Source organism: Ahaetulla prasina, chromosome 7, assembly GCF_028640845.1.
Source record: "Ahaetulla prasina isolate Xishuangbanna chromosome 7, ASM2864084v1, whole genome shotgun sequence".
Lineage (NCBI taxonomy): Eukaryota > Metazoa > Chordata > Lepidosauria > Squamata > Colubridae > Ahaetulla > Ahaetulla prasina.
Window position 1 is genome coordinate 11,562,632 of NC_080545.1, and position 14,001 is coordinate 11,576,632.

At 41.3% G+C, this 14,001-nt stretch overlaps 1 protein-coding gene across 4 annotated transcripts in view; it reads right to left on the reverse strand.

The window, feature by feature from the left end:
- VWF (von Willebrand factor) overlaps positions 1-11,219 on the reverse strand; it is a 227,162-nt gene extending 215,943 nt beyond the window's left edge. For 3 of the 4 annotated variants that reach the window (XR_009155943.1, XR_009155942.1, XM_058189661.1), the window contains exons 1-5: positions 11,011-11,219; positions 9,418-9,475; positions 6,449-6,598; positions 3,593-3,695; positions 3,236-3,444 (exon numbers count right to left, since the gene is read on the reverse strand). Coding sequence is in view for 2 of the 4 variants with exons in the window: in XM_058189661.1 (XP_058045644.1) it covers positions 3,236-3,444; positions 3,593-3,695; positions 6,449-6,598; positions 9,418-9,475; positions 11,011-11,043 (553 nt within the window). In the remaining 2 variants the exon portion in view is untranslated. The remainder of the gene's footprint in view (positions 1-3,235; positions 3,445-3,592; positions 3,696-6,448; positions 6,599-9,417; positions 9,476-11,010) is intronic. The other variant, XM_058189660.1, reaches the window with a different exon arrangement.
- Positions 11,220-14,001: the final 2,782 nt, after the last annotated feature.

Here is a 14,001-nt window from a genome sequence, read left to right on the forward strand (position 1 = left end):
GCTACTTGTACTTTGTCCTTTCTTGCTTTTTCTTTTGAACCTTTTAGAAAATTTCCTAATCACAGGATACAGCACTCTTAAACTGCGTCAACATTCCATGCAGTTTTTTTTAAAAAAAAATTTAGAAAGAAACGTTTCTCAGATAAAATGAATCATCTGAGCTGGAATAAAATCAGTCGAAAAACAACAAGAAGAGACCTTTCACATTTGGCTGTGAACGTATTGACCCTTTTCCAAAAGATTTCAAATTGCACAAGGTTTCATTCCGGGAAGCTTTTTCCGCGCAGAGCCTTAATTAGCTAGGTTAAAATTCTTAAACTTTGTACAGCCATATCTAATGAAGAGGTTAAGGTAAAGGTTCCCCTTGCACATATGTGCTAGTCCAGTGGTTCCCAACCTTTTCTTGTTTGAGGCACAACCTTTTCTTGTTTGAGGCACCCTTGGAAAGCCTTTCAAAAGTTCCCGGCACCCTTATAAGGAAATAGATATTTAAAATCTCCGTAGCTCAAAAGTTCCCGGCACCCTCAAAAGATCTCACGGCACCCCTTAGTGCCGCGGCACACTGGTTGGGAACCACTGTGCTAGTCGTTCCAGACTCTAGGGGGCGGTGCTCATCTCCGTTTCAAAGCCAAAGAGCCAGCGCTGTCTGAAGACATCTCCGTGGTCACGTGGCCGGCATGACTCAACACCAAAGGCACATGAACGCTGTTCCCTTCCCACCAAAGGTGGTCCCTATTTTTTCTACTTGCATTTTTTTACGTGCTTTCGAACTGCTAGGTTGGCAGAAGCTGGGACAAGTCATGGGAGCTCACCCCGTTAGGCGGCGCTAGGGATTCGAACCGCTAAACTGCCGACCCTTTCGATCGACAAGCTCAGCATATTAGCCACTGAAACGCGTCCCTAAATAGAGGTTACAATATGTTTAAAGGCACATTTTTGTGACAGGTTCAAACCCAACTCTTGTCACGGTTGCAACCAAAAGCCGCAAAACCTTCCCTAGAAGGCCCGTCATTCCCCTTCCATATGCCTTCCAGCAGCTGTTTGCAGTAAACACCATTTTCAGCTTTGCATGACAAATTGCAGTTTTCCCAGAACAAGGCTGTGAGCACGCAGCCCCAGATCTGGATCAGAGGGCCCTGTGTAGTTTCTCCCAAAATAAAGAGACTGGGGGGGGGGGGGGAACTCCACTAATTTTGAGAAAAATGGATCTGAGAGATTGAACACCCTATAAGAGAACCTATTCAGAAACAGACAATGAAGGATCTGATCTGGAAACATTTTTACAGCCACACAGTGATCAGCAGAAACCAGGCTAAGAAATCCATCCTGATAAAGCATTTTCTTTAACAGATTAACAGAGTTGGAAGAGAATTTGTAGGCCATCTAGTCCAATCCCCTCCCCCCGCCCAAGCAGGAGACCCTACATCATTTCTGACAGATGGCAGTCCAGTCTCTTCTTGAAAGTCTCCAGTGATGAAGCTCCCGCAACTTCTGGAGGCAATTTCTGTTCCATGGGTTGATTGCTCTCACTGTCAGAAAAATTTCTCCTTATTTCCAGATTGAATCTCTCCTTGGTTAGTTTCCATCCACTATTCCTTGTCTGGCCTTTGGGTGCTTTGGAAAATAGCTTGACCCCCTCCTCTCTGTGGCAGCCCCTCAAATATTGGAACACTGCTATCATGTCTCCCCTGGTCCTTCTCTTCACTAGACTAACTATGCCCAGTTCCTGCAACCGTTCACTGTATGTTTTAGTCTCCAGTCCCCTAATCATCTTGGTTGCTCTTCTCTGCACTCTTTCTAGAGTCTCAACATTTTTTTTTTAATAGTGTGGTGACCAAAACTGGATTTAGTACTCTAGGTGTGATCTTACTAAAACTTTATAGAGTGGTATTAGTACCTCATTTGATCTTGATTGTATCCCTCTGTTAATGCAATTTAGGACTGCATTGACTTTTTTAGCTGTCGCCGCACACTGCTGGCTCATATTTAATTGGTTGTCCACTACGATTCCAAGATCCCTCTCAATAGATCCATGCTATTAAGCCTGGTTTCATCCAGTCTATAGGTGTACTTTTGGTTTTTCTTACCTAAGTGTTAGACTTTACTTTTCTCTACATTGAATTTCATTTTGTTAGCCTGTCAAGGTCCATCTGGGTTTTGAGCCTATCATCTCTTTTTATTCATGAGAGCTCATGACTGTCATTAAAGTTATGAGGGATACCCCAAGGTTCTGTCTTAGGCCTGGTTCTCTTCAACATCTTCATAAAAGATTTAAAGGAGGGGATAGAAGAGGAACTCTTAAATTTTCAGACAGCGTTAAGCTATCTTCTTTAGAAGATAGACTCAAGGTCCAGAAAGATCTCGATAGACTGAAAACTTGGTTCTGTCCAACAAAATGCAATTCAGTGGCAAAAAAAAGTAAGTGGCCTTACACTTAAGCAAGGAAAACCAAGTGGACAGGTGTAGAATAGGTGGCACTAGGCTCAACAGTAGTAGCTATGACAGGGATCTAGGAGTCCTAGTGGCAACCACTTATGTATGAGCCACCAGTGTGATGCATTTGCAAAAAAGCCAATTCAGTCCTAGGGTGCACCAACAGAGTCACAGTAGTAAGATCACATGAACTATTAGTACTGCAATACAGAGTCTTGGTAAGACCACACTTGGGAAAATCTGTCCAGCTTTGGTCACCATGATGCAAAATATATATATTGAGACTCTAGAAAGAGTGCAGAGAAGAGCAACAAAGATGATTAGGGGACTGGAAACTGAAATTTATAAAGAACAATTGCAGGAATTGAGTATGTCTAGTCTAGTGAAAAGAAGGAATTAAGGAGAAATTTCCTGGCAGGGAGACCAGCCGCAGCCAAGGGAGTCCTAAGACAACAGACAGCATAACCCAAAGCTGCAGAACAGGTGAGGAAGAGGCTCAAAAGAGATCCTCCCTAGTTTCTCAGGCTGTATAGAAGACCTGAAAGGGGCGGGGGCGGAGTGTACTTCCTTACGTGCAAGTTTATGCAAATGTAGCTTCGCAATCAAGTAGAATGAGCTCACTTAGTTGTGACTCTTATCTAGCTTGCCCCATAAGGGTGACACAGATGTCCTGCAAAGAGTTGCGCTCCAGACACAACGAAGAACCGCATAACGAGTGAGGAATATTAGAAGCATTCAAGTAAACATTATCAGAAAGGAAGCAATACCAAAAGATACTATTCAGTACATACTGAATACTCACCTTCCTGGGTCATGAAGTCATCTTCAGCAAAGCGATTGAAATTCCCACAGAGTCCACACGTCCTATTATAATGCTTCTCTGCAAGGCTTAGAAGGATATTCCCACCAGTGTCAATCTTCACCACAAAGCCATGGTCCTCACCGGACAGCTTATAATACCCAGCTTCCTTTTCCAGAAAGACTCCGTTTGAGGCATACGGTATCAAAATCCTTTTTTTTTTTTACAAGAGGAAGGAGAGATTCCCTTAGTATCTGGTGCAGAATAGAACACACTGCTTTTGATTCTGGGCTACAGATAGTCCTTGACTTTGGACCATGATTGAGCCCCAAATATCTGTTGCTAAACCAAAATGTTTACCTTTTTTCACCTTGAGTCACAGTGCCATTTAAGAATACATGTATATCAAAATATTCTCCAAGGTACAAAGAAAGGCTGGTTCTTTTTCCATTGTGAAAGTCACCTGAAACGAAACAAAAGGTTAGTGGCATTTTTACTAACAATCATTGGCTTGTTCTCCTTTTTAACAAGTACGGGTAAATTACGAGAAGCAATTGTTCTTATTGCTTGCATGTAGTATAATACCAGCTGTTCGGTGTACCAATTTCCCAATATCATGCAAAGGCCATCCGAATCAAAGTTCATCCATTTTTTTTTTAAAAAAATGCTAGATTAGCTAAAATGTTTTATTATTATTATTTTATTTATTTGTTGAGTACGTATTAGATAATATATATAAGTATAAGCATGAACTGAATACATAAAGTGAATACAATTAAAGGGAACATTAGGACAGGGATGGTAGGCACGCTGGTGCTCTTATGCACGCCCCTTACAGACCTCTTAGGAATGGGGTGAGGTCAACAGTAGACAGTCTAAGGTTAAAGTTTTGGGGGTTTGGGGAAGAAACTACAGAGTCAGGTAGTGCATTCCAGGCATTGACCACTCTGTTACTGAAGTCATATTTTCTGCCATCAAGTTTGGTGCAGTTTACCTTAAGTATTTATCTATAGTGTGCTTGTGTATTGTTGTGGTTGAAGCTGAAGTAGTCATTGACAGGTAGGACATTGTAGCAGATGATTTTATGAGCTATGCTCAGGTCATACTGAAGGCAGCATAGTTCTAAATTTTCTAAGCCCAAAATTTCAAATCTGATGGCATAAGGTATTTTATTGCGAGTGGAGGACTGGAGGACTTTTCTTGAGAAATATTTCTGGACACGTTCAATTGTATTAATATCCGATATGCAGTGCGGGTTCCAGACAGACAAGCTGTATTCAAGAATTGGTCTAACAGATGTTGGAAACATAACCAAAAAAATGGGCACATTTTATCATATGTGGTGGAGTGAACGTATTAAAGCAAAAAAGAAAAATCGGGCAAAAATACACAGTTGGTTAGAAAAGATGATAGGGAAACAAGTGGATTTTAAACCTGAACTGTTTTTATTAAGTATAATATCAGAAAAACGTGATAAGAAGAGTATGTATTTAATGTTACATGCCTGAAGAGCAGCAAGGATTACATTCGCACAATATTGGAAAAATGAAGAAACACTGCGAGACGAAGCGATAATTAAGAAGATACTAGACTGTGCAGAAATGGATAGACTTACATGGAAAATTAAACAGAAAGAAGACACAGAATATTATCAAACATAGAATCTATTTTTTCAGTGGTTGGAAAAAAAGGGGTGGGGATTAAGAATATAATCTATATTGCTAAGAAAATTAAATACCCAAACAACACAATGTTTATTAAGCATTAAGAAATGTAGCTAATAGAAAATCAATTAATAATAATAGTAATAATAATCATGATCATCCATTTTTTACATGGATAGGTGGTACAAATGAAAAATGTAAGCCAATAACCTTGCAGAAAAGTTAAAATTAAAAAAAAAATTCTCTACCATTTTTAACAGGAATGCAAAATGACTTTTCTTGTAACTTCGTGGAATCATAGGAAAATCTGCAAAAGTCACATCCCGTGGTGCATGGATAATAATAATAATAATAATAATAATAATAATAATAATAATAATAATAATAATAATAATAATAATAATAATAATAATAATAATAATAATATCTAGTGGCATGCCATTCATGATAGACAGATGTCACAAATCTGTCTGAAATCTCTAGTGAAGGAGGACCCAGTAAGACAGTATGATCAAAAAAAGATATTGAAGCAGATTTATGTTTCCATTTAGGACGGGAGGAAGGTAAGAAGACACTGGAAGTAGAACCATCTCTGAGAGAGATGGTTGGCTATCTAGGACAGGATTGGTGCAAGCCATTTATTGGGAGGTTTTGAGTTGGGTGGGATCAAATTAACACTAGTGGGACCCTAGAAAGAATGCAGAGAAGAGCGACAATGATAATAAGCGGTCTGGAGCAGGGGTGAAACCTACTTGCCTTCCCTACCAGTTTGGAAGTGGGCATGTGTTACTTGCTATTTTAGACCCTTGGCGCTTGTGCAAAGCCTCCTACACATATGCAGAGTGTCAAAAACAGGTTACTTCCTGGTTAAAACCAGGAAGCAATGACATCCAGGTGGGTGGGCAGAGCCTCACACTGCCTCCGCTACCGGTTCTCTGAACCAGCTGCCTCTGCCGCTACCAGTTCGCCCAAACCAGTACGAACTCATAGCATTTCACCCCTGGTCTGTAGGTAAAAGCATACTATGAAAGATTGAGGGAACGAGGTATGTCTAGTCTAACAAAGAGAAGGACTAGGGTGATCTGATAACAGTCTTCTAGTACTTGAGGGACTATCAAAGAGAAGAAGGGCTCACCCTAGTCTCCAAAACATCTGAGAGCCAGACAAGAAGTAAAGACTGAAAGTCCATCAAGGACAAATCCAACCTAGAACTAAGGAGCAATTTCCTATCAGTGAGGACAATGAATCAGTGGAACAGCTGACCTCTAGAAGTTATGGATGTTCCATCACTGAAGGTTTTCAAGAAGGAACTGGACAGCCCATTTGTCTGGGATCGCATTACTGCTTGAGGGGTTGGATTAGAAGATCTCCAAGGTCCCTTCCAACCCTATTAGTCTATGTTCTGTATTTTGTTGAGCAGCTTCCATTTGTAGCAAGCTCCCTTATATTTAGCTGAATTGCTCGTTCTTCCAAATTTCCCCAAACTAGGAGAACTTCAGACAACGTTCAAGAGGCATTCAACAGCATACTCAAAACGTAAGTTTAAACTCACCAAGTAAGAGGAAAGACCTCTTCTCGCAGTCTCCAGCAAGCAGGTAGCTGCAGTCTCCGGCAAAATCGTACAGCAGTTCGTCAAAAGTTTTGATGTGATCGTCTCCAAAAAGGCTACAGCGTGCAAATGGTGGCGAGAATTCTTTTTGCCCTGCAAGATCATGATCAGTTAACGAAGGAGGGCCACGCGTATAGAATGGTGGTCTCCAACCTTGGCAACTTTAAGACTGAAAAGAAAGTATATGGGGCTGCTCGGATACCAAGAGGGGAAATATTCAGTGGTGGGATTCAAATAATATAACAACCGGTTCTCTGCCCTAATGTCCAGCTGGGTAGGCGTGGCTCGGTGGTTATGTGACCGTGTGGGTGTGGCCAACTCAACGTCACTTATGTCAATGGGCACTTCGCCTTAGCTGTTACAATGTAATAAGGGTTAACCCGAGAGGCAGTTTCTGTAAGCAGGGCAATAAAGATGAGGCTAGAAACACCACCAGAATGTTTCTTTCCTGCCTTCCTTACAGGATTAGCCCTGTAAAGTGGAAAAAACCAAAATAAGATTTCTTCCAACAACCGAACTGCTTTGAAAATTAACAACCGGTTCTCCCGAATAGGTGCGAACTGGCTGAATCCCACCCCTGGAAATATTGGACCACAAACAAGAAAGAAAGGAGAGAGGAGTAGTGGGTAAGACAGGAGAGCAGAAGGAGAGAGAGGAACAGAAGAAAAGGAAAAGGAGAGGATGAAAGGATAGGGGAAACGAGTAGGAGAGAAGGTTAGAAAGGGGAAGAAGAAGGGAGGAATGGGGGAAAGGAAGGGGAAGTAAGGAAGAGGAAGGAGAGCAGGAAAGAAGAAAGGAGGAGAGGAGAGAAGAAGGTGGGGAAGGGAAAGAAGGAGAAGAAGGTTTGTTGTAAAACGAGGGAAAAGAAAGGGTAGAAGAGCAACCCTGAATGTAATTTTTTTTTCTTTTCTTTCTATAGAAAATATGTGTATATGTGTGATTAACTGCGAATAAAATAATGTACATTTACAATATGTTTATAAGAAATAAAATTAAAAACTTTTTAAATAATAACAATCAAAAAGCAACTTTAAGACGTGTGGACTTCAACTCCCAGAGTTCCTCAGCCAGCTTTGCTGGCTGTGGAACTCTGGGAGTTGAAGTCCACACGTCTTAAAGTTGCCAAGGTTGGAGACCCCTGCTCCAGAACATTCTATGACGTTCTACCATTTTCAAATGAGGTGACAAGTATCCGGCGACACTCGGCATTCAAACTAGAAAATCGAAACTCCACACAGCCTGTCACACATTTTTTTTTTTAATGGGCCTGCCCTACTCTCAACCCCTCCGTGAGACGAAGTCAAAAGAAGAGATAGGCAGGGTTTTCACTGAACAACCATGAGCTGCAGAGAAAAAAGAGAAAAGCCAAGGAGCAAGGTAGCTCTTGGGCTTCCTCTCTACCCCCAAAATTTTATTTTGGCAAAGCCCACAGATTTGGGATGGGACAAAGAAGGAAAAGCAGAAGGGGTCCTTTCCTCCTGTGGCTTGAGAATGGAACAAGTTAGGAAATCACAAGTTTTGTTGAGAACAGAACAGAACAGAACAGAATAGAATTTTTTTATTGAATAGAATAGAGCAGAGTAGAATAGAATAGAATGGAGTAGAGTAGGATAGAGTAGAGTAGAGTAGAGTAGAGTAGAGTAGAATAGAATAGAATAGAATAGAATAGAATAGAATAGAATAGAATTTTTTTATTGAATAGAATAGAGTAGAATAGAATAGAATAGAATTTTTTTATTGAATAGAATAGAGCAGAGTAGAATAGAATAGAATGGAGTAGAGTAGGATAGAGTAGAGTTGAGTTGAGTAGAATAGAATAGAATAGAATAGAATAGAATAGAATAGAATAGAATAGAATTTTTTTATTGAATAGAATAGAGTAGAATAGAATAGAATAGAACAGAATTTTTTTATTGAATAGAGTAGAGTAGAATAGAATAGAATGGAGTAGAGTAGAGTAGGATAGAGTAGAGTAGAGTAGAGTAGAATAGAATAGAATAGAATAGAATAGAATAGAATAGAATAGAATAGAATAGAATAGAATAGAATAGAATAGAATAGAATAGAATTTTTTATTGGCCAAGTGTGATTGGACATACAAGGAATTTGCCTTTGGTGCATATGCTCTCAGCGTACATAAAAGAAAAGATACGTTCAACAAGAATCATAAGGTACAACGCTTAATGATAGTCACAGGGTACAAATAAGCAATCAGGAAACAATATCAATATAAATCGTAAGGATACAAGCAACAAAGTTACAGTCATGCATTCATAAGTGGAAGGAGATGGGTGGTGGGAACAATGAGAAAATTAATAGTAGTGCAGACTTAGTAAATAGTTTGGCAGTGTTGAAGGAATTCTTTAGCAGAGTGATGGCGTTCGGGGAAAAACTGTTCTGGTGTCTAGTTGTTCTGTTGTGCAGTGCTCTATAGCGTCGTTTTGAGGGTAGGACTTGAAACAATTTATGTCCAGGATGTGAGGGGTCTGAAAATATTTTCACAGCCCTCTTTTTGACTCATGCAGTATACAGGTCCTCAAGGGAAGGCAGGTTGGTAGCCATTGTTTTTTCTGCAGTACTCTGATATACTCTAAACCGCTATGCGGTTTGCTAGGTTGCCTCAAGAATCCAAAGTTTGGTTATGAAAGTCAATAACAAAGGCTTGGATTCAAATGACTTGCAATCCTTCATACCAGGTCATTGCAGGGGACAAACCCAATATAACTTTAGACCTCTGGGAGTGTGCTAAGTGCTAATACATGCTAATGACTTGACAGTCACTAACAGGCAACAATATTTTGCAGTGTGACTACACACTGAGCAGAAAGCATGTACTAATCGCGCCGGTTGTTTGAACAACAAGAATGCCACAACGATAGCATAACCAAGCAGGCAAATGATGAACTTCTTACCTAGAGTTGATAAAGGCAGAGCTAAGAGCAGCAGGAGTAAACATCTGGATCCAATCATCTATGAAATAATTGTGTTATTTTTTTTTAAAAAGAGAGAAATTAGGAGAGAAAAAAATCCCAACTGTGCAGCACAATTCTGTGGTTGTTGGATTACATTGGATTTGCTCCAAGGAAGGGTGGAAGGATTCTTAGCCCAGCAAAATCCTATCCATTGCTTTTCTTCTTTTTCATTCATCTGCATTTATATCTAGTCAACTCAGCTGTCCCAGTGAAACTATTTGAAACCTGTATAGAAATATTGCTGTTTCTGAATATAGCAGTCAAAAGAGTCCAAGAAATTAAGGCAGCCCCCAAGGGAGCATTATTATTATTTTTTTAATCACAAATCATACCAAGTTCTAAACTATTTTGAGTTCAACACAACCTTAAAAGGATCCCGAAGTAGGACCTAGGAGGAGACTATATCTAGCTGAACTTGACTGCCAAGTAGGAACCCAACACTCAATGCATGGTTAACAATCTGCTAGGTTCTAGTGATTCTGGTCCTATCCAAAATTCTAGTGATTCTAGTCCTATCTAATATTCTGCCATTCTTCTCTTCTCCAAAATTCTAGTGATTCTGCTTTTATCTAACATTCTAGTGATTCTGGTCCTATCCAAAATTCTAGTGATTCTGCTCCTATCCAACATTCTAGTGATTCTGATCCTATCCAACATTCTAGTGATTCTGATCCTATGCAAAATTCGTGATTCTGCTCCTATCCAACATTCTAGTGATTCTGACCCTATCCAACATTCTAGTGATTCTGATCCTATCCAACATTCTAGTGATTCTGATCCTATCCAACATTCTAGTGATTCTGATCCTATGCAAAATTCGTGATTCTGCTCCTATCCAACATTCTAGTGATCCTGATTCTATCCAAAATTATAGTGATTCTGATCCTATCCAAAATTCTGGTGATTCTTCTCTTATCCAAAATTCTACTGATTCTGCTCCTATCCAAAATTCTACTGATTCTGCTCCTATCCAGCATTCTACTGATTCTGATCCTATGCAAAATTCGTGATTCTGATCCTATCCAAAATTCTACTGATTCTGATCCTATCCAACATTCTACTGATTCTGCTCCTATCCAAAATTCTAGTGATTCTGATCCTATCCAACATTCTACTGATTCTGCTCCTATCCAAAATTCTAGTGATTCTGATCCTATGCAAAATTCGTGATTCTGCTCCTATCCAACATTCTACTGATTCTGCTCCTATCCAAAATTCTACTGATTCTGCTCTTATCCAAAATTCTAGTGATTCTGATCCTATCCAAAATTTGGGAATTATAATTGCGCCCAAAACATTGTTCACCAAGAATCCTGTTTCATTAAAAGTACATAGCTGTTGCCCAGCCCTTATTCTAGGAAGAATTGTTCGCCTCGAATAAAATCGGAACAATAAGGTTAAACAAGTATTCATCTTAAAGGTCTCCCCTCCTCGCATTTATCCACAGACCCTGGAGTTAGAGTTGGTCTACTGGGCAACACTCAACGCATGGAGCGTTGGCCATGTGGTCTCTTTGAAGACCATCTTGGATACCTTTGCTCTGTGCCAGAATCCGATGTCCATCATTCATGAGCCTCTCTCTCTGTGGTCGGAGCCCTCTCAGTTGCAGGAGGCTACATTGGACTGGCCTTGCCGGCTATTTATTCCAAATTATACAACCAGGCAGGAACTCTTGTTCATTCGAAGGGAAGATAAAGGCAGGCTGTTGCTTCCGCCCAGCGCATAACACAATGCTGTGATCAGGAAAATCAAGTGCTTTAATGGTGCGCGAGAAACAATGAAAGGAAGTCGTATTAAATACTTTTGCAGGACAGATCAACCTCTAAAATTAAAAAAAAAAAAATTTGCTCGGGTATGGCAAGTAAGATGCGAAAGTCATTTTAAAAAGAAGGGGGAAATGCTGGATTAACTTGCACCAGAGGGCAGGACGAGAAGGAATGGGTGGAAGCTTGTTAAACAGAGGGCCAAGCTAGAAGTAAGGAGAAATTTCCTGACATTGAGAACAATTAATCCGTTGGAAAGGCTTATCTCCGGAAGCTGTGGGTGCTCCATCACTGGAGGTTTTCAAGACCAGACAACCAATTGTCTGGGATGATACACGATCTCGGCTTGAGCAAGGAGTTGGACTAGAAGACCTCGGAGGTCCCTTCCAGACCTAGGATTCTATGTTCTAAAGTCCTGACGGTCCAAATGGATCATAAATTCAACATTTCTCAGTGGTCTTTATTTCTATGCATTTATCTAGCTTAGGGGAATCAGAAAAATCTCTGCGGTAGGAGCAAAGGGTAAAGGGTTGCATCTAATTGGTATGACTTTCTTCTCACATACTCAGGAGGGGTAGTATTCACTTACTTTCCCTACTGGTTCGCAAATGTGAGTGCATGAGCCCCGTCCACACATGCGCCTGGCCTTCAATGAATGCGCTTTGCTAGTGCACGCACCTTCCACACAAGTGCTTTGCTGGTGCGCACATGCGCTTTGTTGGTGCGCATGCCTTCCACACGTGTGCTTTGCTGGTACATGCACCTTCAGCTCCTGCACTTTGCTGGTGTGCATGCCTTCCGTGCAGTGGTGGGATTCAAACAATTGAACAACCGGTTCTCTGCCCTAATGATTTCTTCCAACAACCAGTTCGCCAAACTGCTCAGAAAGTTAACAACCGGTTCTCCCGAAGGGGTGCAAACTGGCTGAATCCCACCACTGCTTCCGTGCATGCACCTGGCCTCAAAAATGTGCCTAAATAGGATGGCATAGAGCTGGGGCAGGTGAGCGGACCCACCCGTGATTTCCGTTACCGGTTCGAGTGAACCGGTCCGAACCAGCTGAATGCCATCTCTGCTACCTAGACAAATAGTAAACGGTACTCAAAGAAATGTTATGGAGTCAGGAAAACGAGTAATTAAGCAAATACATTTTAATATTTTCACCATCAATAAAATTGATACTTCCCACATAGAGGATAAGTCCTATTTCTGCAAGACTGATGTCCTTCCTAGATTAGAGGATGAAAATTGAATGAGCCAACACCATTTATTTCCTCTAACTTGCTATACTCTCAATATAGACATAGGTAGGTTGCTTGAATGCATGACAGTCTTTTGCCCATTTCAACCCCCTCATTCCAGAGGTATGGGAACTGGATGAAGGATTTAATAGACTCTATTGAAATCAATCTTTCTATTAATATTATTAATATTAATCCTTCTATTAATTAATTTCTGTCTAACTTTAAATCTATTAAAATTAAGCCTTCAGAAGTTGTGGGTGTTTCATCACTGGAGGTTTCTAAGAAGGACAGCCATTTGTCTGGAATGGCATAGGGCCGTGATGGCGAACCTATGGCATCTGTGCCACAGTGACACGCAGAGCCATATCGGTAGGCATGCGAGCATTGCCCTAGCTCAGCTCCAGCGCGCATGCGTGCATCGGCCAGCTGATTTTTGGGCCTTCCTGGCCCACCGGAAGTTGGGAAACAGGCTGTTTCCGGCCTCTGGAGGGCCTCCAGGGGGGTGGGGAAGACTGTTTTCACCCTCCCCAGGCTCCTAAAAAGGCTCTGGAGCCTAGGGAGAGCGAAAAACGGGCCTTCCAGTCCCACCGGAAGTCAGCAAATGGGCTGTTTCCAGCCTCTGGGGGACCTTCACGGGGTGGGAAGCTGTTTTTGCCCTCCCCAGGCTCCAAGAAGGCCTCTGGAGCCCAGGGAGGGTGAAAAATGGGCCTTCCGGGCCCACCGGGCCATCATGTGCCAAAATCAGGGGAGCACAGGGGAGTCATGCGTGCATGCGCAGGGAGGTGGGGCATATTAAATTATGGGTGTGGGCACACGTGCACGCGTCCCCTCCCCACGCTCCCCCTGTTTTTGGCACGGGACGGCAAAAAGGTTAGCCATCACTGGTATAGGGTGTCTTCCCTGAGCAGGGGGTTGGATTAGAAGACCACCAAGGTCCCTTCCAACTCTTGTTATTCTGTCATTCTGACATATTCCCTGTTTCCAAGGAAGTTTTCGATGTTATATAACTAATGTTGGGCATGGATTGAGAACATAGCTATCACTGATGATGATACCTAGTTTGAGCAATGAAACATCTGCCACCAAAACAACCAAGCTCAGAGGGCACCAAGGACCCCTCATGAAAACATAACTTCTAGAGTTCTACCTTAGCTCAAAAAGTAATACTTAAGAGAGAAGTATTCTTGGACCCTGAAGTCCATCCCATTCTGAGCAGGAATCAAACCAAAATATCCCAAATAGATGGATGCCTAGCTTTGATCACCTTGGGAAGTGGAAACCATGCTTGTCTAGAGAACTGAGTCTACTGTCTTGGTATCCTATGTGAACGTTTCCTCATGGTCCTCTAAAGTCCTTTGCTCCTCAAAGCTATATAGTCCCAGTTCCTTCATTTCCTTTCATAGAACCAGCTTTTTGCTTCTGAGCATTTGATTTCTTTCCAAGTGAGTTAAATTCAAATTTATTTTGGTCAATTTCATTTTTTATGCCTTCATCCCATGCTCAAGTTCACTTGGAAA